Genomic DNA, 24,893 nt, shown 5'->3' on the forward strand with positions numbered 1-24,893 from the left:
TGGCTGATTTGTGAGTGGGTTGTTTTGCTTTCTGATGGGCCTTATAATTTTCTACACACTACCTTACGAGTCTCTCGTCTTCCAGAGGGGTTTCAGATTGTCCATGTCCATAAGCAAGAGTGCCTTTCCAAAAATAAGAGAGTGGTCGTGGGTTTGTGTGATGCGACCAGCCAGAACCAGCAGTGGATGTGGACTGAGGATGGAAAACTCCTTCATGTTAAATCTGCTCTGTGCCTGGGCATCTCCAACTCTCGTGGCCCTTCCCTATCAGCTGTCTCTACCCACTGCTCCCAGGCACCCCGATGGACTTGCCATGAGCAGGAAGGGTTCCTTGAGGTGGAAAATACCTCTCTCTTTCTCAAGAAACAAGGCTCCAAGGTAGTGGTCAAGAAGGACAGGAAATACCTCCATAGCTGGATGAAAATAGATATCAACCAGGAGGGAAAACCAGTCAATGGAAGCCTCTGCTTAAAAAAAGGTGAGCTCTCCTTTTTGGAATCGATTCTGAACGTTTTTCTGCTCAATGTTACATTATGTTTGTTTTGTTTCACATTAAAAGGATGTCTGCTTACCTCAACTCAATGTCCATGGGAGATTCATAAGTTATTGGAAATGGATCATGTGGCTCCTACTGACGTGGAAAGTTTCATTATTCTCATTAAATAAGCCCAACATCTTTCCTTCTACCTCTTACTTTCTCTTCCCTTCTTTCCTTGCTGCTTTTATTAGTTAAACTAATATTTCTTGGGTTTCTTTTTTGTACCACACTGTAGGCACTTGGGTTAGATGCCATTCAATATAACGGTATTAATCAGGGATACACATAGTGTACATATGTAATGACTAAAGCCAATGATGAAGAAATTATTAATTATGCTGATGTAGACGCTTCTATTCTCTGATTAGGAGGGACTAGTAGATCATCAGAATGGTGTTTGAGAAGACTGGCAAGATGGGAAAATACATTGAACGTTTGCAAATCTCTTGTACTAATGTTTAGAGGTACAAGAGGTCTCAGACTTTTGAAATGGTAAGAATTGATGTGTAGCCACAGGGTTTTCTAACTTGTTGACCACTGATGGATATAATCTAGGTGACAGATACAAGTAAAAACTTGCATACGTGGGGCGCCTGGGTGGCTCAGTGGGTTGGGCCTCTGCCTTCAGCTTGGGTCATGATCTCAGGGTCCTAGGATCGAGTCCCGCGTCAGACTCTCTGCTCAGCGGGGAGCCTGCTTTCTCCCCTCTCCCTCTGCCTGCCTCTCTGCCCACTTATGATATCTGTCTGTCAGGTAAATGAATAAAATCTTAAAAAAAAAAAAAAAAAAAACTTCCATACATGTGCAGAAGTTCCTGGTACAGCACAAGTTCAGTCTTGTGCTGCGGATTTTATTTGTGGATACAGCCCAATTTTTTTTCTTAAGATTTTGCTTATTTATCTGAGAGAGAGAATGAGACAGAGTGTGTACAAGCAAGGGGAGGGGCAGAGGGAGAAAGAGAAGCAGACTGTCTGCTGAACAGGGAGCCCAACTCGGGGCTGATCCCAGGACCCTGAGATCATGACCTAAGCCAAAGTCAAGAGTCTGACACCTCACTGACTGAGCCACCCAGGTGACCCTTAATTTTCTGTTTTACTTAATCATTTTATTGCTTATTTACTCCTGTAGTAGAGATTTTCTTTAGGAAGTCATGAAAGATAAAACTAATAGAATCATTATATATTAGGTACAAGCAGACCTTACAAATCACTGAAGATATTATCTAGAAATGAAGCCCATCATTGAGGAGACAGAAATTTACCAAGGTCAAGTGAATTAACCCAGCTTAATTGGTGGCAGAGGTCTGATTAGAACCTAAATTTCTTAATTCCTTGTCCCGTATATATTCCATCATACAGTGTTTTCCAAATGCTTAACCACAGAATTTTGCCCAGTGGACTACATAAGAATCACCTGGGGCAGGGAAGGAACCCATCGCCATCATTTCTTCTTTCCTACCACCTTCAAGATTCAGTTTTAAGAAATTTGGGCTAATACTTGATTTTTTTTTTAAAGTTACTAAGATAATTTTGATCCATAACCCCATTTGGGGATCAACATTCACTGTATTTTTTATATCTTTTTTTTATTACATGTTTATTTTGGGGGCTTATATGAGTCTTTTCACCATGCTGACTCTTCTACAATAGAAGTTGACTGTATAGTCCTGAGCTTATAAAACTTCTAACTAAGAGAATAAGGTAAAAATGATAAAGTCAGTTAGAAAATTCAAATTTATCAGAGAATATACAGCACATGACATCAGTTTGTACATTTCTTTTCCTATAGTTCACTGAGTGACCAGTGAACTGTCCTAAACAATACAGAAACATTATAAATATTCTTGTTGTACCATTAAACACAAGAAGTAAGACTCTTCTGCAGCCCCCAATAGAACCTTATTTAGAAGAAAGTTTCATTGGAACTTTTAAAAAAGTAGACATGGATCAGCGAAGAGTTCTTCAAGATAGAAGATAATTAAAGGGGAAAAATGATTTCCTTTGACTTTCCTGCACAACATGTCCAATGATGGACTTTACTTCAAAAGTAGGTGGATGAAATAGACCATTTACAGTTAGCCTCTGAACGTATCCAAAACTGTATCCAAAACATGCCCAATCATGTTGGCTGGAAGAAAAATGTACTTCTAGAAAAAAGCAGAATGAAAATTTGCACAATTATGATACCAAAAAAACCTTACACTTGAATACATGTGTATTTTTTAGTTGGTTTTAACACTATTATGAGCTAACAGATGTTTTGCTGGTCTATGCCAAACTTACCGTTGATTAAAGATACAGAATGGTATTAGTTGACCCATAGCATGAAAGCTCATTGATTTGCTAGAGAACCCATTGTGAAAAATTAAATGACACTCAGATTTTTGCAATGGATGACTCCAAATGTCCTTTTTAAAAGCTTTGATAACGAAATATGATAATCTGGTAGCATAATTTTGTTGTTGTTGGGCTCCCTGCTCAGTGGGGAGGCTGCTTCTCCCTCTCCCTCCAACCCCTCCCCTGCCAGAGCTGTCTCTCTCTTTCTCTCTCTTTATTTCAAATAAATAAATAAAATCTTGAAAAAAAGAAAAAGGAAAATCAACATTTTATACTCAATTTATAAAATTAGACCCTTATAGTTATTATTCTGAGTCATAATAGCAATAATAAAAACATCTCCAACATGCTGACATAACTGGCTAAAAATTGAAAAAAAAATGCATTCTCTCTCTATATTCTTTTGTCAATCATGTGCCAGATATCCAGCTCTTTGGAAACAACTTTACCTTTAGCCATGCGTCAATAAAACAAAAAGGTGACTGACAGACTTTTTCAATTTTTCCTCAGATGTATCTGCGTTAACTTGTATAGCTACATCCTTGGAATCGCTATACTAAGAGCATAATTTTTAGAAATCCCTAGTATATAATTTCAGGGGTGCCTGGGTGGCTCAGTGGATTAAAGTCTCTGCCTTCAGCTCAGGTCATGACCCCAGGGTCCTGAGATCCAGCCCCGCATTGGGCTGTCTGCTCAGCAGGGAGCCTGCTTCCTCCTCTCTTTCTGTCTACTTGTGATCTCTGTCTGTCAAATAAATAAATAAAATCTTAAAAAAAAAAAAAAAGAAATCCCTAGTATATAATTTCAGAGTCATCTTCTGTAAACTAACACAAACCAGTTATCAATCATGCAAAAAGAATAAGGAAAAAAATCTGTTCTATTCAATAATATTGCAATTTTATAGACACATTTAAATTTTTAAAAAGATAGTTACTTTAGGAATAAAAATGCATTCTGAGGTCCAAATCTCTACTTGACAAATTAAACAGAGCAACATCTTCTAGATGAAGGATGCAAAATTCCAGCCATCACTTGGATACTTTTTCCAAAGGATGCCAAGTTTCCCTGCTTATAACCAGTTAGGTGGCTTTCTAAAAGAGTTATTTTCGGGGCACCGGGGTGGCTTAGGTGGCTAAGCATCAGACTCTTGATTTTGGCTCATGTCATAATCTCAGGGTCCTGAGATTGAGCCCAAGTTGAGCTCCGTGCTCAAGGGGAGTCTGCTTGTCTCGTTCTACCTCTGCCCTTTCCCCTGGTCTCACTCTCTCTTTCAAAAAAATAAATAAATCTTTAAAAATAAATAAATAAAATAGTTAATTTCACTCGGGTGTTTTGTACTATATGGAGAGAGACATTGTATGTATTGTATGTAGGATGTCGGCTAACCAACCAGCCCTTACTTAGCACTTACTGTAAGTCCACTCGTTCAAATCTTATACTTACCTAAGGGCAGGAAAATTTTTGCAGACATAGTTTCAAAGGTCCCTAACATGACTGAGCTAGTGAAATTACTTGAAGAGATTTCACTGCTGAAGTAAACCGTTTTGCTGCCAGACTTGCTCTAACTGCTGATTAAAGTAATTGTTTAATTATAGTTATGTGGGTGAGGGAATAAAACCCATAAGCACTGTAATAGGGAAGCAATCATATATACTCTTGGGAGAAAGAGTTTTAATAGAAGCTGTTTCCTTTAGTGATTGGTGGGAATGCTTGTAAATATAGAGGGTGTAAGGGGAAAAACAAAACCAAACACAGTGTCTTTTGTGCATATAGACCCTACTTTGACCAAACTGGCTATCATGGCCATGTTAGGCTTTGTTTTCTTCTTGCATGATTATAAAAACATGGGCCTTGCAATCGACCATTGATTTATGTGACATTGAAAATCGTATGATCATTGATTACTGATACATGATTTATGTGATAATTGAAAAATATCCAGCACAGCTTCCAGAGCCCCCAGACTCCTGCACCTCCCCCGCCCACCCCAACCATTTTCACCCTACACCATGTCATGAATTCATCAGGGCACACCCATGGCTACATCTGACTTTCATGAGCCCTGGGCTCTTATGTCTTTGTGGGCCCCTCCCACCATTAAAATAAATTAATGAATTAAATAATTCAGTCGATTTTCATGGGCCTCCAAATCCTCATTTTTTCCTATTGTATTAAAAAAAAAAATCTTAAGCAAACATTTTCTTTGACTCTGAAAGTTCTTTTTTTTTTTTTAATTTTCAAGAATTTAAAGGATTTTGTAGCCCCTATAATATCATGGGCCCTAGGCACTGTGCCTATTTTGCCTGATGGACAAGTAAGCCATGGGCACACGAAGTTATTCACGCACTCTCCATCTCCCTTTTTGTTGACCCTGGTAAAGTAGCACCTGCTTCAACATCCCTCTCCCACAGCCTGGTAGTGATGAATTTAAAAGCCATTCTTCCTCTTCCAGCCAGCCTAATTTCCTTCTACCCACCATCTAATAGACAGGCATGTCCCAAAAGAAAACATGGGACATCAGGATACACCAGGCGCATCTTCCTAGTGTAACTCATAGTATAGTAGCTGAGTAGTAATTGGCCTTTAAAAAGTATTGTTTAATCAGATTTTCATTTATTTTTTTTAATTTAAAGTTTTTACTGTGCTCTGTTTTGATGTCCTTCTATGGTTTGTTAACTTCCATTTGTAATTTTACTTTATTTCTAATCTTGGATCTTTTTTAAGTCTGTAAAATATTTTTTGAATATTCTAAGTCAATGAAATTCTAGTGACTTCTGATTTGTTTGCTGTCTCCCACTGTTTGCAAATTCTCCATCTTTGGTGTCTCTTTTCACAAAATTTTCACCTTCTGGTTTACTTTCTCAAATTTTAAATATGTACCATGTTTGTTTTATGTACAAACTGAAGGCATTTTCTGAAATGTTATTCTTTTTAACACTTCTATAAACTATCTAGACTCATAATTCACATACATTTCACTTCATATTTATTCTAGCCCAATCTTGTTTAATATAGTTAATGTATTATATATATATATATATACGTAAATCATCTTTTTTCTAATGCATCTTCTGTTTCACTTCTTACATCTTTTCCACATTATTTTCCTGCTTTTAAAAGGCATATTATATTTGGCATCTTCCTACGGAAAAGCTAGTCCCAATATAGTCAAAATTTTCTATCTCCAAAATGAGTTCTGTTCAAGTTATTCGGTTTTCAACATGCCTGAAAGTTATTTGTGTCATTCAAGGGAGGGGAACTGACAAATCGTGTATTTTTATTATCATTATACAAAAATGACATTTCTATCATGAATCATATCTGAGCTAATTCATAGACTAACTAATAAACTAAAATATGTATTTCTTTTCAAAAATATTATTTTCAAAATATGGTGCTGATACGGTACAGTCATTGCAAGTCATCTTATAGATGAGCTATTTACAAGTTCCAGGCTAAAATCTTTTAAATCAAACCCGGGATGGTGTCCCTTATCTTGAATTGTGCTCTAAGAGGAATTATGTATAATGTGGAAACAATGTGGTAGCAATGGTACAATAAAGCTTTTTAAAAATAGCTTCAACATATTGTTCCATTGTGTAAGAACTTTTCCTTGAGTGTGTCAAAACACATCTTGCTCTTTCATGAACTGTAAAATGTATATATCTTTTTAAAGAACCTCAGAAGACTTTGTAGATACCAAAAGATCCAAGGATCTACTATTTTTCATATAATTTCATAGCACCCATTTCAACAGAGTTCAGGAGATGAAAAGATTAATGTATTTTGGTTGCCTTATATATTCCTGTAATGGATTTTCTCTCCTCCCATTTACTTTAAAACCCTTCATTACCCATGTAAAGAATGAATAGAATTCAGTTTGGCTCATATCATGTATATAGATAAAACCTTATAGTTAGAGCTATATTACAATCACTGAGAAACTTAGACATGTAGATGCTGGATCCCACACCAAATCTACTGAAAGGCCAAGGCTCCAATATTCTTTAAGACTTTACTTATTTATTTATTTATTTACAGACAGAGATCACAAGTAGGCAGAGAGGCAGGCAGAGAGAGAGAGAGGAGGAAGCAGGCTCCCCGTGGAGCAGAGAGCCCGATGTGGGGCTCGATGCCAGGACCCTGGGATCACGACCTGAGCCAAAGGCAGAGGCTTTAACCCACTGAGCCACCCAGGCGCCCCAAGGCTTTAATATTCTAAGAAGCTCCAAAGGGGATTCTGATGCCTACCAGAGTTTGCAGACCACTGCTTTAAAATGCACAGAATTTGGAAATTGAATGTTAAGACTAAAGTTTCTTTCCTGCTTCTTAAATAGCACAAGTTAAAAACACAGTCACAAAATGAGGGGGTACAGGCCTTGGATATTCTGTAGGTTCTTTCTTTGGAAAAAAGGTAGTGGCCTGAAATGGAAAATGGACTTATTTAATTTGGAGTGTTTTAAAATATATTTAGAAGGTTAATTAAAGACAATTACAGAAGACTGAAAATTTTTCCAAAATATGTTCCAAAGCTGCATGTAATGGTAAGAAGCTATGTTATTCAGAGAAGAAATTGCAAGAGTGTTTTGATCACTTACCTAATTTTGGGAGAGTCCTGTTTCATCTATTGAATTAGTTGTGTAAGTTGACTAATAAAAAAAGTTCTTAGGATAAGAACTTACCAAGTGCTCCTTAGTGAAGAAGAAGAGCAAGCATAGGTTGACATGCTAAGACACATAATTACATGATACGTATTTGGAAGCTTGTTTTTGTCCTAACCCATCATTAAATTTTTATTTATTTATTTATTTTTGAGAGTCTGAAAGCTAAAATTGTCGTAAGTGGTAGTCAACTCAGAGGATCAGCATTGGCCAAAGCCCCAAATAACCAAAATACTAATTGCTACATACAGAAATTTTTACATCCCAATGGCAGGCAAATGTCTGTTGAAGGAACATTCTAACACCTAATTCAAATAAAACTGCAAAATTAAGATTGCTTCTTAGAGTTTATCATAAAGGAATATTGCTAATAAAACAAGTGGTTTGTCATGTAAAAAAACAGCCTAGGGATAAATAAATCTGGTCTGTGTTCAGAGCGGTGACATGGGCACAATAACAGTGGGAGCAGCACAAGATTCAGAAGGAAAAATACAGAAACTAGTGGGAATGTCCAAAAATCTATCAAAAGTCTAGGTCTAGTAGATGTACAGGTAGGATTGTCAGATATAGCACAGAACCTTCGATCACATTTGAATTTCAGATACGACCATTCTTTAGTATATATATATTCCCAATATGCCATATGTAATATAACCTTTACAATATTGTACATTTGAGATACACTAACTATTCTGAATTATGAGTTCTTTATCTCAAACTCCAACTTAACTGGACATTATGTATTTTTATTTGCTAAATCAGGCAACCCCACGTACAGGGTTTACATCACCTTTCCCATCTCAAGAAAAGGGTGCTTGATAGTCATGATTATTTCACTAACCTTTAAGAGAACTGTTGGTGTTTACATCTTCCTAAAGTTTTGAAAACACTTTTTCTCTTTTCATCCTCTTTTTCGTGCCTTATCCCCCTCTACATCATCATATAAATTATGTCAATTGAAATCAGAATGGAAATAAATGAGATTCAAAAGAGGGCTCAATAAAATGGACCAGAACAAGGGAGAGGAAAACTTTAATAGCTGCTTCAGGGGACTTTCACAGCACATAGTAGTTCCTTATGAAATTGTTGTGGGGCACCTGGGTGGCACAGTCAATTACACATCTGACTCTTGGTTTTGTGATCTTAGGGTCGTGAGATGGAGCCCGGGTCAGCTCTGTGCTCAGGGTGGGGTCTTCTTGAGTTTCTCTCTCTCCCATTCTCTCTCTGCCTCTTCCCCATGCTCTCGTACTTTCTCTCTAAATAAATAAATGTTGTTTTTTTTAAGATTTTATTTATTTATTTATTTATTTATTTGACAGAGAGAGAGAGATCACAAGTAGGCAGAGAGGCAGGCAGAGAGAGTGAGAGGGAAGCAGGCTCCCTGCTGAGCAGAGACCCCCCCCCCCCCATGCGGGACTCGATCCCAGGATCCTGAGATCATGACCTGAGCCGGAGGCAGAGGCTTAACCCACTGAGCCACCCAAGCTTCCCTAAATAAATAAATCTTAAAAAAAAAAAGAAAGAAAGAAAGAAAAGAAGAAGAAATAATTGAATGAACCACTAGAGGAGCAGTGAAAAATAAAATCTTTTTTCCGTCAGTCTGTAAACCAGAAACTTTTCAGTTATGGTTATCTAAGTGGGCAAGATTTTATATCCCAGGAAGCTATGACACATAATGGAGTTGATGGGCGTATCTAAACATGCCATCTCAGCCCATAATTTACAGACCTTTCTAGGGCTTCATATTACACAATTGTTCTCTAGGTTACACAAAGCGTGGTCCAGAGACCATCAGGGCCAGCACTGGTATCTCCCGGGGTCTTGTGAGGCATGCTGGCTGGGACGACGTTTACTGAATGAGAATTCATATTAGCGAGAGTCTCAGCAGATAGAGAGCACATTTTAAAACTACAGCTAGGTGAAGCTAATTCATAAATCAATTATCTTTAAGTATGGGCAATTCGGTCTTGCAAAGTAGAGCTAAAAATTAATCCCACTAGCTCATAAGTTTTGAATCAACTGACCGTCCTTCCAGAAGACAGGGAGCTTGGAAACTACAACTGTCCCAGGATCTGGTACTCACACAGTTAGGTTTAGAAACAGTTTACACTGTGGTAAAAGAAAGTCATTATTTTCCTGGGAGTCATCAGTCTTCATGGCGACGTTAGGTAAGTTGTTAGCTGGGATTCTCAACCTGGTATTTTGTTTAATGACCCCTTTGAGAAGTTGAATGAAAGTTCCCCACAGCAGAAAAGTATACATGGACATATATTCAGGACCTGGCAGGAAGTTTCTCGAGATTCATGGACCCCCCAGAAGCCAATTTCGTGGCTCCCTCAATGCTCATAGAGTACGTTTAATTCTCTCTTCTACACACCACTGGGGATTTCTGGTAGCAGTCTCCACATCTGCCCTGACCCTAGGATATCAATAGACGGATAAAGGATGGGTAGACTGAACAGGGCAAATGAGCAGCGTCACACTCCCAGACCTTTGATTTTCCATGTAACTGAAGTGCATCCACATCCCTGTTATGAGAGATGTCTCCTTTTTCTAAAGTCAAATTGCTTTTAGGTGAAGAACCCACAAAACATGAAGCTAATTTTAGCAACTGTCCTTTCTTTACCTCAGCTGGCCTGGGAGCAGAAGTTTCAGTAAGGAGCACTAGAAACACGGCCCCACCCCAAATCCCCACTACTTTAAATGCAGTTCCATATAGCCTGGAACACCTTATTAGGAACACCACAGAGGCCTTCACCAGAAGTGCAACAGAACGCACCAGCCACAACAGCAGACAGAGGCAACACCCCAATCTGCAGCTGACCGGAATTACAGAGACACCTTGGGTTCCCTGGACTACTCAGCCCTTCTCCAGCACCACAGAACAGGTAAGGGGAGAATGGATGTGGAGGGTGACTTGGAAGGGTCTCAGAAAGTCCATTGCTTGAAAAGATTTGCTCGGCTGGCAATGCCACTGCTCAAGTGGGTGGTTAGGTCCTCTGTGTCCTAGCTGCTAATGATGCATGAATGCATTTAAGGTGATGAAAAAAATCTTTGAGATAGAAGTAAATGCTCTACATCTTTATAAGGTAAAGAGAATTAGGCTGAGATGTCAAACCACACTCCTGCAGGTTGGCCACATTGCTGAACCAAAGTCAGGGTTCACAATCTTGGGCAAAACCTACAAACAGGAAGTAGAAATTGACAGCAGTACCTTGCAGATTCCCTTGCGTCTGTGTCACAATCTTTTATGCTCATGAGGGAGTGGAAAGAATCACAAAGCAATGGAAGTTTCAGGAATCTATGATTGATTTGTGACTATGATCAAATACGCTAAGTCACATAGCAATTCCACCTCAGCAGCCACAAAGGGACAGATGGGTCCAATGGCTGGGGGGCAGTGATCATGCGGTGGTAGAATCTGCTCAAGTAGTATTTCAGTTTGAAATGTTCATCCCTTCAGTTCTGCTTACCACTTAGGGTTCTAGGCCACCGTTAGGGGCAATAATAGTATAATTCCAAAAGTGTAATTTGCAAAGGCAAATAAAAAATGTTGTTTCATTTGGCAGTGTTTAGCCATTCTCTGCGAAACCAAATAATTGAAAGTAGAAGTCCAACACTATGCATAAGACTTAACACACATTTTAGGTGCTTTCTTTTGCCTTGTGCAGAACTTGCTATTGGATGATTCCTGGCGACTAAACACATACATCATTAATCACAAAGCAAACATGACCTACATTGAGGGACTTGTGGAACTTTGTTTTTATCTCCACTTTTCCTTTACTATAAATCTTCCCTAAAAAGTGGTGCTTTCCTTGCCTCTGAGTAGAATTTAGGAAGGCCTCACAACTTTTCTGGATCCTCTTTATATCACTGCAAAACCCAACATTCACTCTCAATCCATGAACAAACATATTTATTTCAGGAAGTAACCCAAACTCCGAATTCAATTTAAATGTTAGCCTTTCCTCTCCCATCACCCTATCCCTTTGGGCTTGAAGTCGGGAAAGGGAACTTGACCAAAATCTCCCACTTCCTACCTAGCTTTTTGGCCACCTCTCCTAGTTTGATCATTATGGTTTCAGACCTGTCTGGGTTTGGAAAGTGGGGAGGAAATAAGAGCAGGAAGCTAGTACTTGGGATTGCCATCATGAATCAGCACAGTACTCTCCTTAAACCTCCAGCTCCTGAGCCCTTCTAGCCATGGATGTCAGTGAGATTTGCCACTTACTTTGAAACTGGATGCTTTTTGTTGGAGCACCTTCTTGTTTAGGCTGAATGTGTCTCAGCCAAAATGTCATTTTCTAACATCAGTTTGTAAGAGTATTCACTTACATCTGAAAAAAATATATATATATACATATATATATAATTTTTTCACGACTAATACACACAAAATTAAGTGTCTATTTTAAGTATATGGTATATATGATATACATATATATCAGTACAGAAAAAGAACTAAGCACAGATTGTATATATGATATATATCATATATCACTATACTGATATCTATACAAAGTATGTCAGATAAGAAACATACTAAATAAAAACTATAATAGAAACATATATGCCTAAAGACTCAGGGATTGCCTTTTAGCAAGAATATTTTCCCATTTTTGCTTACATGAAGCCATTGTGAAACAAACACAGAGAGAGCTCCTAGAGGTGGTCAGGCTCTACTGGGATGAGTCAAGGGTGCCCTGCTCCAGACCTCTGGTGCAGGTACACTAGCCCTTGGGTCAGCCTAGCACCGTGTTACAGGACACACATGACCCAGTGCCCGAGTTGGATTTACAGGATCAGGTCATGGTAAATACAGAGCAGGGAGTGTTTTGGGGTTTTTTTCTTAGTCTTTTTCTAAAGTGAAATACACTGCAATGTTTATGAGTTTCCGGATGGGGCACCAGAATGACTACATATCCAGTAGTCCTCAAGTCATGACTCATGTCCTAGTTTTTCCTTGAAGCTCACGCAAAATCTTAACTATGTCTTGGGAAGTGAGTATGTAAAAGCTATGCTCCTTCCGAAGGCAGTTTCTAAAATTGCAGTTTCCATGACTCCGATGCTTTAGTCAAGGCATCTCTGCTAGATCATCGTTTGATTTAGCATGAGCATCTACTCTGTAACAGTCAATTATAAATATCTGTAGTTAGATGTTTGGAGAGGAAAAGTCACTTGGGAGGTAAAATGCCTGTCCTTTGAAAGTAATTTGGAAAGGTACTCTATTTCAATAATTGGAAGAGCATACGAGAGAAAAAAAATTATTCAACTTACTTGCTTGGAATTCAGTTAAAAAGAAATTCTTTTTAACTGTGTGTCAGTTATTTCTTTTATCAGATAGCACCTGGTCTGTGATGATTCTGAATTGTCTTAGTATAACTGGGCTGTGAGTTACAGTGGTCTGTCATCAGGTGAGGACGGGAAAAATCTGAATGGGAAGATAGAAACTGTATTTATTCAGCTTTGCCTCTCTAGCATCTGAACGTAGTGCTTGATACATTATAAAGTTTTTTGTAGAAAGGGAAAGAACAGTGTGGAGTGGAAGGAAGCAAAATGGAAGGGAGAGTGGGATGGCATGAAGTGCAGTGGGGTGGAATGAAGAGGAGTGGGGTGAAACGGGACGGAATGGAGGAGAGGGATGGGGTGAAACGGAATGGAATGGAGGAGAGGAATGGGATGAAACGGAACGGAATGGAGGAGAGGAAGAGGGTGAAACGGAATGGAATGGAGGAGAGGGATGGGGTGAAACGGGACGGAATGGAGGAGAGCAGAATGAAATGGAACGGTGGGGAGTGGAGTGGAGCAGAGTACAGTGCAGAGACATTGAATGAGAAGAATGTAATGGAGTCCTGGGAACATGAGCCAATTGAAGCGACAGGGAAGTGGGTAGAATTGTTGACCCCTTAGGTAGCAAATGACCCAGATACCATCAGTGCCCAGGTATGATGGTCACGTTGAATGGTCATGCACTTTTTTATTGTCTTAGCGTTTTAAAGTTTGTGTGTATCTAGAGTTTAATATGTTTAATAAATAATAACACAGTGTTTCATTCAGGGGCTAGTTCTCCAGTTCCTTTTTCTCCTTTCTAATTCCTACCTCCCATTTCATCTTTTTTTTTTTTTTTTAAAGATTTTATTTATTTGACAGACAGAGATCACAAGTAGGCAGAGAGGCAGGCAGAGGAGTAGCGGGGAAGCAGACTCCCCGCTGAGCAGAGAGCCCGATGCAGAGCTCGATCCCAGGACCCTGAGATCATGACCAGAGCCGAAGGCAGTGGCTTTAATCCACTGAGCCACTCAGGCACCCCCCCACCCCATTTCTTAATCACCCTTCAACTTTCCCCCAAGAAAATTATGAGAAGGGGAAGAGACATTGATGACTGTTCAATTTAATATCTTCAGAAAATGTTCATCAACTCAAAACAAACATTTCTTGAGGACCTAACTAGTGTCAGAACAGAGTGGTTGAGGACTCAATCTTTGAAGTCAAACCCCTGACTCTGCCTCTTACTAGCCAGTGACTTGGCAAATTACTTAAACTCTCTAAGCCTCAGTTTCCTCATCTATAAAATGGAACCTCTATCTCTGAAGCCTCTTGCAAGGAGTGGGAGAGATAATGCATCTAAAATGCTTACTATAGCACTGGGTCCTTAGTAAGCATTTAGGAAATAATGGCTGTTATTGCTAGCTTTCACTGAGACACAAAGATAAATGACAAAATTGTTGCCTTGAAGGAACTCACTATCTGTTGTGGTGTTGAAGGAAATAGGAATATACACAGGCTCTTATGGAATAGAAAAGCAGTGCGCCAAACTAGTGTGAAAGTTTCAGGCACTATCTTCTGGCAAAAGGAATCACTGAACTAAACCTAAAGGATAATAGAGTAACCTAATAGGAAGTCAAGGAGTGGGAAGGGGAGAGGTGAAGGAACTGGGAGAGGGTGGAAAGTGATTTCAATTTTTACCTAAAACTTACATTTTAAAGAAACTTGGGTATTTTATCACTTTAATCCAATCATCAATTTTGTACTAATTTATTTTGTGCTTTCTGATTGCCTGACATTATGGGAGATGGGAGAATAATAATAGATAAAATCATAATACAAGGTAGTCAAAATCACTGTGTGTAGGACCTGCACTCTGCTAACAGTGTAGAAAAGACTTCAACAGTATGAGGGTCCTGTAATCATGCTCACATGGACAGAAATGGAAGGCATATTGATGAAGATCTCAAATACATGTTTTGAAATGGTGTCTTCATCCAGAAATAGTCAGTAGTTCCTATGTGTTATTTTAATTAGTGACACTATTAAATTATCTGTCATTTCTTTGGTTCCCATCACATGTAGCCATAGGTAGAATTTAGAACATTTAGCCTGAAATAGAAATCTAGAGAAGAATAAGAACTAAAATACTGAGACTTTATGCTTGGAAATGCTATGTATGTCATTACTACTAACTATTGTTTATGCAGTGACCATAGTGTTCTAGATTCACAATCAAAGGATGACTTGGGGGTTGGAACATGGGGCTGGGAAAGTGGCATGTATTTGTCTTTCCCTTTCATCAACAGTCTTTCTGAGTTATGAGGAATGAGACATGAAGAGATACTGTGCAGTATCTACAAAGAAGAGAATCTAGGAGATAAAAATAGTATCTAAGATTTGTGTGCCAGAAACTATGCTAAGCACTTTGATTTACTCTGGGTGGTGGGTATTTGTATCCATTTTCCATCACTGCATAACAAACCATCCCAAAACTTAGTTTAACAAAATGACAATTTACTATTTCTCATGATTTTGTGGATTAGTTGGGTGGTTTCTCTGCTGGTCTCACCTGAGCTTACCCCCATGGTGCGTTTAGCTTGGAGGGTAAGCTGAACTAGAAGATTCCCAATAGCCTTCCTTGCATGACTAGCAGTCAGTGCTGGCTGCAGGATGGGGTATCTCTGTTCGTCTCCACAACCTCTATGCATCTGGTAGGCTACCGCAGCGTCTTTATATAATGGCTTAGCGGAGTTCTGCAAGAAGACAAAGGTGGAACCTCTTGAGGCCCAGGTTCTAGAATCACACATCACTTCTGCCACATTCCATGGATCAATGTGGCCAGGTCAGATTTGAGGGTAGGGGAGACAGACCTCACATTTGATGGGAAAGTCTGCAAAGTCGCATTGTGTAGGGCCACACGTATTGGATAGAATGAAACTACAGCCATTAAATCATCTATCATGATATTTATTATGTTTTTGTTACAATTATTATTATTATTTTGCAGACTTGTAGCTTAAGTTTAAAGAGGCTGAAAACTTGCCCAAGGTCAAATGAGGGAAAATGGTAGATCAAGAAGAAGGTTGTACACGTGTGCACGCACACACACGCACACACACACCCCTGCACACCTGCTCACTTTATGCTCTCACCTAGAACTCCTGTTAATGAAGGCAAATACCAGTGAGGACATAATTTGAAACAATTACTAGTAATGCTACTGCAACGTTGTCCTAGTTGACCCTTTTGGAGCAGATTTTCTCCTACTTTTTTCTTTTCCCCTCGTTCTTCACATCCTCACCTGCCAATGTGAAGGGTCTGTCTTTGGAAGGTTGTAGACTTGGGTCAGTAGGTCGCTTCAAAATTAACTCGCCCCCTCTCTCTTTCTATTGCTCTCTTTCCCTTACCCTGGACATGAATTAAATCATCTAACAGCAGTCATGTGCCTAGCAGTGCTAGAAACCTCTCTGTGGTTACTGTTAGCCAGTGTTGTTATCTATACCATGATGATAGTGTTATGTGGTCATGTGTGTCTTTACAGGGACAAAGTTGGTGAAACCTGAAGTCTGTCTACCATGTGAGTTAGGAAATATCTAGATCAGTTGTTCTCAAAGTAGGGACTCCAGACCCAGAATTTAGACCTACTGAATCACAAATTCTGGGTGTAGGACACAGAAATCCCTGTTTTAACAAGTCCTCCAAGTCACACAGATCCCTCGAAGTTTAAGAACCACTGACCTAGAAAATCTTGTCCCTGACCAGTAACATCTCCCTCATAGAGTTCTAGATGCCTTAGTTTCCCACCACTGATGGCACTTGGGTATATTAATAGTGTTATGAGGGGGTGGGTCAGGATGCTACAAAAGTTCAATAATCAAGTAGTAGAAATTAATTTATCTAATCACAGCCTCCTGCTGTTCCTTCCCAGAGGGTATGGGAGCTGGGTTGGTTAAAGTGGAGCCTGGGCAGATAGGGAATGGCAGCTAGACCCCAGGGTCGTTGTGGTAATTAGAAAAGGATGTTTCCAAGCAGACAGTTCCACCACGAATGCCCAAAACATGGTAATGGGACATGGGCTAGATTCCAGCCCCATGCACACTCTTAGCCAGGCCTCCCAATATCCCACCCCCACTAAGATAAACTGAGTCTTTGTGCACTGGCCCCCTTGCAGATGAAGCCAGATGTAGTTGTCAGAAGTGTGCCTGCATAGTCCAGCCATTCACCATGGGCAGGGTGAGATGGGCAGGGCTGGAGGCAGCAGGAAGTCAGTCTCCTGGGAGACCTGAGCCATGGGGGGCAGGAGGCAGAATCAGTATGAAGTGGTCTCCAAAGGAATAGAGGGTCGACTTTGGACTTCACTTTAGCTTCAAAATCTAACCCGCCTCTATCTGTTGTTTGAGTAGTGGACTCTAAAGAGAAGTCCATTCTGCGCCCCCTCTCAGCCATGTGACCACGATGGAGATGGTGTGATGTAACGGTAAGGGCTAGGTCTCCCATGTCACAGGAACCTGGCTTAAATACTGAGGGTGGCATTTACTAGTTATTCAACTCCAGTCATAATTGCTTCTTCTTTAAAATAAAGCTAACTAAGGGTATGCTGCCTCGTAATGCCATGTGAGGATTTCCATTGGATTGAGTGCGTGGGCCATTGGCCACACGTGACAAGTAGCCGACCATGATAACCGTTAAACCAGCTTCTTGTTTCTGCTTCATCATTGCCACCCTGCCTGCTTCACAGAGTTGTAAGAACCAGAGAAGCTGACATCACTCCACGAAAATGCCTTGAGAGGGCTACCATGTTGAACACGATTTAAAAAAAAAAAATAAAATGTTCCCGGTTGGTTCAGATTCTGCTAAAGATCCATGAATCTTGTTTGAAGGCACACCCCCTTCCTCCCCACCCTGCCCTGGCCTGGGAGAGGGATTGCATTTCCTCCATCATGAATAGCCATTGTGGTGCTGTTCTGGCCTGAACTGTTCTGTGCTTCCTTCCATTCGGCCTTCAAAGAGATCACAGTCCGCTGTGAGACTCCAAATAAGTAAGGAGGTAAAGGCAGAAAATCCCCACCTCCTCCTACCTCCCTCAAGTCTGGGGTAACCCCCTTTATTGTGTTACTTCAAGTCTAGAGGGGAGGTGTCCCGCTGCTACCACTATTCTGTGGCCAAAACTGGAGAGGACAATACTCCCCCTTTACCCAGAGGGAGAAGTGCAAAGATATAGCAAATAACAAAACAAAGACAAAAAAAAAAAAAAAAAACAAAAGACAGAACCCTAAAACCATTCCCTAATCATTCCTCATGACCAAGGACTCTTACTAGATTTTCTATTGTGCTCAGGATACAGCACAAGCAGATTCTGAGACTGCTGACGGGCAGAAAGGTCATTCTAAGGAGTAGTATCTTATGGAAGGGATGTGTTCCTAAAGACCAGAATTTATAAATTAGCATCATTCAAGCCTAATTCTGATGGAGAATTTTCTCGTTTGCCAGCTAACGGGGATTGCCATGTGCCAATAGTATAAAAGGATCTATAATTCACTTGAATTTAAAGCCCGCCAGCTTTAAAATCTCAAGGATTTTTCTTTTCCCTGCTTTTCTTTTCATTATGATCTGCATTACTTTCTGCTTTGTGTGCACAGAAAACTATGTTCATATTTTGTCACAATATAAATCGTGTACATAGAAATGCAACCATGAAACAGACATGTGCATTGACACGTGCTCCTTAACTCTCCAGGATTTCTCTGGCACCTTGGTTTCCCTGAGTAGGTAAGGGCTACTAGATGCAGCAGGGGAAAATCGCAAAGAAAGGAGAAAATGATATCAAAGGAGAAAGGGGGACGTGCTAATTGACCTAGAAAGTCTGTGGCCCTCTACCCTGGCCTTGCATACATCAGAATCACCTGGGAAGAGTTTTAAAGATACAGGTTCTAAAATTCTGCCTCAGTCCTACTGAATCAGCATTTACTAACACAGGACCTCAGCACCTAGGGTGTCAAAATCTCCCCCTTGATTGTAATACGCGATTAGTTCTGCGATCCCTTGGAGAATAACTGAATAATCAGCTTGTTGGAATGAGCACCACAAGAGAAGGGGGGAAGTCCTGCTGGAGAGGTATAATCTGAATTGAATTGCAAGGAAATATCCGATAAATGCAAACAAAGGACAATACTATAGAAATAACTGACCCATATCCTTCAAAAAGGCCAATGTCACAAGCATCATTTCAAAAGGCTGAGGAATTGGAATTGGAATTTAATCCAGATTAAAGAAGATTAAGATACTTGACAATGAAATATAGGACCCTAAGCTGGATCCTTACTGGGGAGAGAAAAAAAAACCCACAAAAAACAAAAACAAACAACAACAACCAAAAAAAAAAAAAAAGCCCCAAACACTGAAAAGGACGTTATTGAGACAAATAACAAAATTGAAACATGGATTGTGGATTAAAGTATTTTAACAATTGGGAATTTCATGAATTTGATAACTTCATGAGATGACAAGCTTAACTCAGAATATATGCGACCAACTCTAAATGTTTAGTTCAGGTAAAAGCAGTATATATGGAGAGAAGGAGAGAAGGAGAAAATGAATGTGGGGAAATGTTAAAACAACAACAACAGAATTAGTGGGTCTGGGTAAGGGCATATAGAAGCATTCTGTACACCTCTTACAATGTGTAAGTTTGAAAAAATAAAAAATTTAAAAAATAAAAAGAGTAGTTTGCTTAATGGGCTTTTAGAGGGATGCTCCTGTGTTAGGCATAGACCAGCGGCTCCGACAGAGACCTGTCTGCCTTGTTCAAGGACAAAAGGGCAAGAAGATGCGGGGCAGAGGACGAGGAAAGCAAACACCGTGAAAAAAATGATGATGAGTTTGCAAGAAAGAACAGTAAAGCCAAGAGTCAGAGCTGGCGGAGGAGCCAGCTGGTAAGTCTGAAGATAAGCTAAAGAGCTCTGCAAGAGACAAGTGCTTTAAATCTCTGGAACTTCGCCCAGCTGCCTAGCGACTGCAGCCGCGTATTCCACACACACAATAACAACTGAAAGGGGAAGTGCTATGAATTCCAGTGCTGTGTCTTTAAAGTAAAAATCCTTTCTACTCTTCCCATACTTTCGGGGAGCTGGCAACAGAAAACTCCCAGCTCCCGATGCCTGGGTGGCTCAGATGGTTAAGCATCTGCCTTCAACTCAGCTCATGATCCCAGGGTCCTGGGATTGAACCCCACATAGGTCTCTTTGCTCAGTGTGGAGTCCACTTCTCCCTCTACCTGCTATTAAAAAAAAAAAAAAAAAAAAAAAAAAAAACACATAACTCCCATTGCTAGATCCAAATGAGATCCCAACCAGTTCCCAACTTCTGTTTGGGAACTACATGGAAGGTACCTCTTTTTCTTTGAATCTCTTCTGTTTTGGATTTCTAACAGATGTTGGCCAGGAAGTATAGCCCGTAGGTAGAGCTTTGCCAGGTGCTTGCCCTTCGTCTGTGCATCTGTTAGCTTTTGTGTTTGCTCTATTGCTGTTCTTGTGGCCCAGAACAGCACAGCTGTGGAGACAATACTGAAAGATTGGACTTTGCTAGCGGTCTGAATTAAATGACCTCCTGATCATTGGAGAAGCATTAGCTCTTTGACGGAGTAGACAGGGTCTGACTATTTAGATCAGGGGCTGACTGGTCACTAGTTTATCCCAAGGCTTAAGTATTAGGTATTCTTGGATTCTGTGATGCTAAGGGTACCGGGTCTGCATTGGAGAGCTGAAGAATGACATTGTGTTTCAGATTTACAAACACTTAGTCATGCCCTTGTTTAGTGGTGGGGCTATGGATGTTTCCTCTGTCAATAGAAAGTAGACACTGAGTCTCCACAACCTGGGGGTGTGGGTTAGATAATGAAGATACACGGGCTCTTTCCTTCACGAGGCTTATAATCTAGGCGATAGTGTTATCATTACATTATTGAAAAACGTGATAAGAACCTTTGATCTTCCTCTTTGATCACCATCAGCCCCAACATCCAGGGGACTACAGGATGCTCTGCCTCGCTCCTCCAGCAGAGAAGGGGGTGCTGTGGGGTGGGGGAGCTGTAGGGAAGAAGCACGCAAGAATGTGGACCCAACAAGTCTCTATCTCTTGATTTGGTTAAGAAAAATCAAAGCCCAGATTATTTAAAATGTAAAATCTGTTGTTCTTAACATTAGCCACGTACTCTAGTCTTCTCAAAACAATGTTAAGATCACACTATAAAATCCAGAAAAGGCAAGCGTGCTGGTCAGAAACTGAGCCCTGTGTTTGTGACCTTCAGAGAATCCTGGGAAGTAATGCACTAGCCACAGTGATACCCAGAAAAAAAAAAAAAAAAAAAAAAAAGAGGACAGAGACTCCACCCTCCAATCATCACTTTCGAGGGCAGAGGAAATAGGTGATCATTTGTTTGTTTTTGTTCTCCTTTCCCGGAGAGCCAGTGTTAAGCCACGATTTGTCTGTCTGCTGCGGTAGGGTTTGGACTTCAGTGGAAAGCCAGAGCTAGTTCCTGAAACTAGAATGTGAAGCGGCCACGCCCACATAGCCCCAGGGTGCCCTGACACCTAGACTCCACCGGCTGTTTGAGACCAGATGGTTTCTGGGGTTGGGGTGGTGGGGACTAAGCCCCAGAAGCAGAAGCAGCTGAGGTTGAAAAGGTGATTCGTTTATGGTCACACCTAGTTTTAAGACATTCATCTGTGTATGGTGACAAAGCTATGACAAACACTATGCGAAGCCCTTTTCCTCTAGATTAAAAAAAAGAAGAAACCAGTAACAACCACCACCTAGGGGAGGGAAGAGGATGAGACACTGGTGTAGAAAGAAATACCAGGAAGCCTTGGAGATACGTCTGCTGAGAGAGATGGTGGAGCCTAGTGCTAGAGGCTTATCCGGCACCCCTCCCCCACTTCCAGGACTTAAAAAAACCTGGGCATGACCACCAGCTAAAGCAGCCCTTGGATGTCTTTTGTACTCATCTACTGCAGAGTTCCTTTTGGGTACGAGATAGAATGCCATGCTAATTTATTATCATTCGATTGTTCTCAGAAAAGCATTCTCATCCACGGACTTCATGCTCTAGCATTACGGCATGCTAGCCATCCATGATTTATTTGTATTCATATAGTATGATTACCACTAATAATCGTCATATCTAACATGTGTTGCACCCTTTAGCCAAGGACCATGCCTTACACAACACTGACCTTGTCATTTAATCCTTACAACTCCTACCCACCCCTCCCAAGCATATATTATTTCCATTTTCCTGGAGACCTATGACCAAGAAGTTAATGACCTAGAAGGCTAGAGAAAGTCCTTGAAATATAAGTTTCCCCAAAATGGTAAACACAAAAGAGTATAGTCACGGTCCTTTAAAAAAAAATAAAAATAAAAGAAAGAAAGAAAAAGCTGCTTATCAAAATTACTTCCCCTTAAATTTTAAGGCACCTCTTTTTAAATGCAAGACACCTTCCAGTTAAAATGTATTCATTTTTGTCCTAATTCAGTATTAAGCCAATTTGAATTAAAACTGGGATGGGCGCCTGGATGGCTCAGTGGGTTAAAGTCTCTGCCTTCAGCTCAGGTCATGATCTCAGGATCCTGGAATTAAGGCCCACATGGGGCTCTCTGCTCAGCAGGGAGCCTGCTTCCTCCTCTCTCTCTGCCTGTCTCTCTGCCTCCTTGTGATCTCTAATAAATAAATGAAATCTTTAAAAACAAAACAAAACTCAAGAAAGGATTCATCATCTTACAGACCTTTTTAGTGAACACGGTCCCTGATTGCTAGACTTTCTTCCTTTTAACAATATCTGGGAAACACACATGAGTCTTGTGACAAAAGTACTTCCTTGAAGAAAAAAGCATCAGAATTGACCTGTCACCTGATATTTATTAAGTCTGTTGCATGTTGATCCTTTTTCCTTCAGCATCCACATTTTATTTTTATTGAGAAGTTAAAAATATAAACTTTGTTCTAAATATATGTAATAGAAAAAAATATATTTTATATAACATAAATATGCATATATATTATATGAAATATATTATTATATATCACCAATGTACTTATTTGACACACTCTAAAATAGTTTAAGACCTTCTAAATCACTTACCCAGCTCCTTGTAACCAGAGAGCTCAGAATTTAAAAGAAAAAGAACAGTAAGACATTATTAACTCTCTTTAATAAAAAATGATATCTGGTGGCAGGGTTAGTTTGTTTTTTTTTAATGGCTCCACCATAGCATTGTTAATCTCTTGGGTTGTGATAAGGACTAGAATTTACATTTCTGGCAAGTTCTCAGAAGATACTGCTGCTGCACTTTGAGAAACACCATGCAGAAGGATAGGACTTCCTCCCCACTCTCTTTTCCTCCTTATATCTTCCCTCCCTCTTGTATCTTTTTTCAGCACCTTCTCTTCCAAATCAATCCTCTCTTCTTTGGTTCCTTTACCCTTTCTCCTTTTTTCCTCTTCTCTTTTCCTCCCTTCCTTCCCAGATGATATTTGAGGCATCCCGCAAGAACATGGTTACAAGGACTTGTTTTGAGTATCCACATGACGATATTTACTGAGCAAGTACAAAGATTCCTTCCTGCCTCCCTTCCTTTCTTCATTAATCCCTTCGTTCAGCAAATGTTTGTTGAAACTCTTAGGCCAAGCTCCATGCAAGAAGAAGAAGATTGACCTGAGAGAATTCTCCATCGGCTTGGGAAAGGCAGGCAGTCATAAGTGTATAAGGCATTATATAATTACCCGGTGTCATTAATGCTCTGAATTAAACAAATGTATTGCTGGCAATGAATAATAGTAAAAGGACACTTTTTCCTTCTGTGGTCAGAAGGGGTCTGTCCCCATAAGGGTGGGTTGAAGCTGAGACCTAAAGACTGAAAGGAAAATAACCAAACAGAATCTGGGGAGGGGTGGTCCAAGAAGATGAAAAGGCAGGTATAAAGGCCCTGAGGCAGGAAAAGATCAGTTCTGTGTTTGGGTGTCTCCAAACCCCAGGCACACAGTAGGTGTGCAGTCAATATTTGCTGAGTGAATGAGCAAATGAGTTATCAGACCCAGGCCACTGGAGCATAGGAGGCAAGAAGAAGAGAGGCCAAGCTGTGAAAGGCTTTTTAGAGCATGGGTGAGGAGTTTGGATTAACCAGTAACTTGAGCAATTTACTCTGCCCTCCCCTCCTTCTCATAACATTTCCCACACCCAGCTCAAATCCTGATCTACAGTAGCAGTTCTCAAAGTGTGGTCCCTGGACCCCTGAGGACCGGTTGTTTATCATTCAACATCTGTGTTCATAAGCTGACAAGAGCTGTGCCTTCATCCATGAATTCATAATTTATGACTATGTAAACTAGAACAATTAATCGCTATGACAATTTGTTTAAAAGGCAGCTGTCTTTCCACTACGTCTAATCAGAAGCTGCCCCGCCCCTCCCATGCAGTCTGGGATGGGTTTCTTTGTGGCAAGGAGAAGTGGTCATCGCTGGTCCCAAATTCCTGGAAGGCAGTAGCCAAAGCACACACATTGTCATGATGCAGGATAAATTGGTTCAAAAGAAGTCGAGGAATTCCAAACAAAGATGAGAACAAAGAAGAAAAATGAATCAATTTATTTATACTTCGTACAGTAGTTTCAAATACTCCTGATAGGAAATAACAGTATCTGGCAACTTTCCCCAGTCCCAAACTGCCTTTAATCTGTTACAGTTCTCTCTAATTTCTCATATTATTATGTGCTTTTTAAAAAGAAAAATGTAATCAGTAAGAGCCTGAGTTTGAACTTTTCCTCATTGTTTCATACTATGTGAATCCCTATGGGCTACTTAGGACACCCTAATTTTGGGGGGAACTCTCCTGTAAGCCTTAAGATTCTCCAGGAAAAAGAACTACGAGTTATATAACTTTGGAAAAGAAATGTCTGTGACCACTACTGGGCCTTTCCTTCAATCATTCTTCATATACATCAATAGTAAAAAAAATGACAACACATGATTCTAAATATATGTGTCTGATAGACCAAAAATAAAAGAACCCTATTTAAAGAAATCATTTCTTC

At 40.1% G+C, this 24,893-nt stretch overlaps 1 protein-coding gene across 1 annotated transcript in view; it reads left to right on the forward strand.

Annotated features, from left to right (window-relative positions):
• PTPRB (protein tyrosine phosphatase receptor type B) overlaps positions 1-24,893 on the forward strand; it is a 112,200-nt gene that overhangs the window by 1,265 nt on the left and 86,042 nt on the right. Inside the window, exons 2-3 of the mRNA XM_082742858.1 lie at positions 86-478; positions 10,167-10,423. Coding sequence (XP_082598984.1) covers positions 86-478; positions 10,167-10,423 — 650 coding nt within the window. The remainder of the gene's footprint in view (positions 1-85; positions 479-10,166; positions 10,424-24,893) is intronic.

The sequence above is a fragment of the Mustela nivalis genome (assembly GCF_964662115.1).
Source record: "Mustela nivalis genome assembly, chromosome: 7".
Lineage (NCBI taxonomy): Eukaryota > Metazoa > Chordata > Mammalia > Carnivora > Mustelidae > Mustela > Mustela nivalis.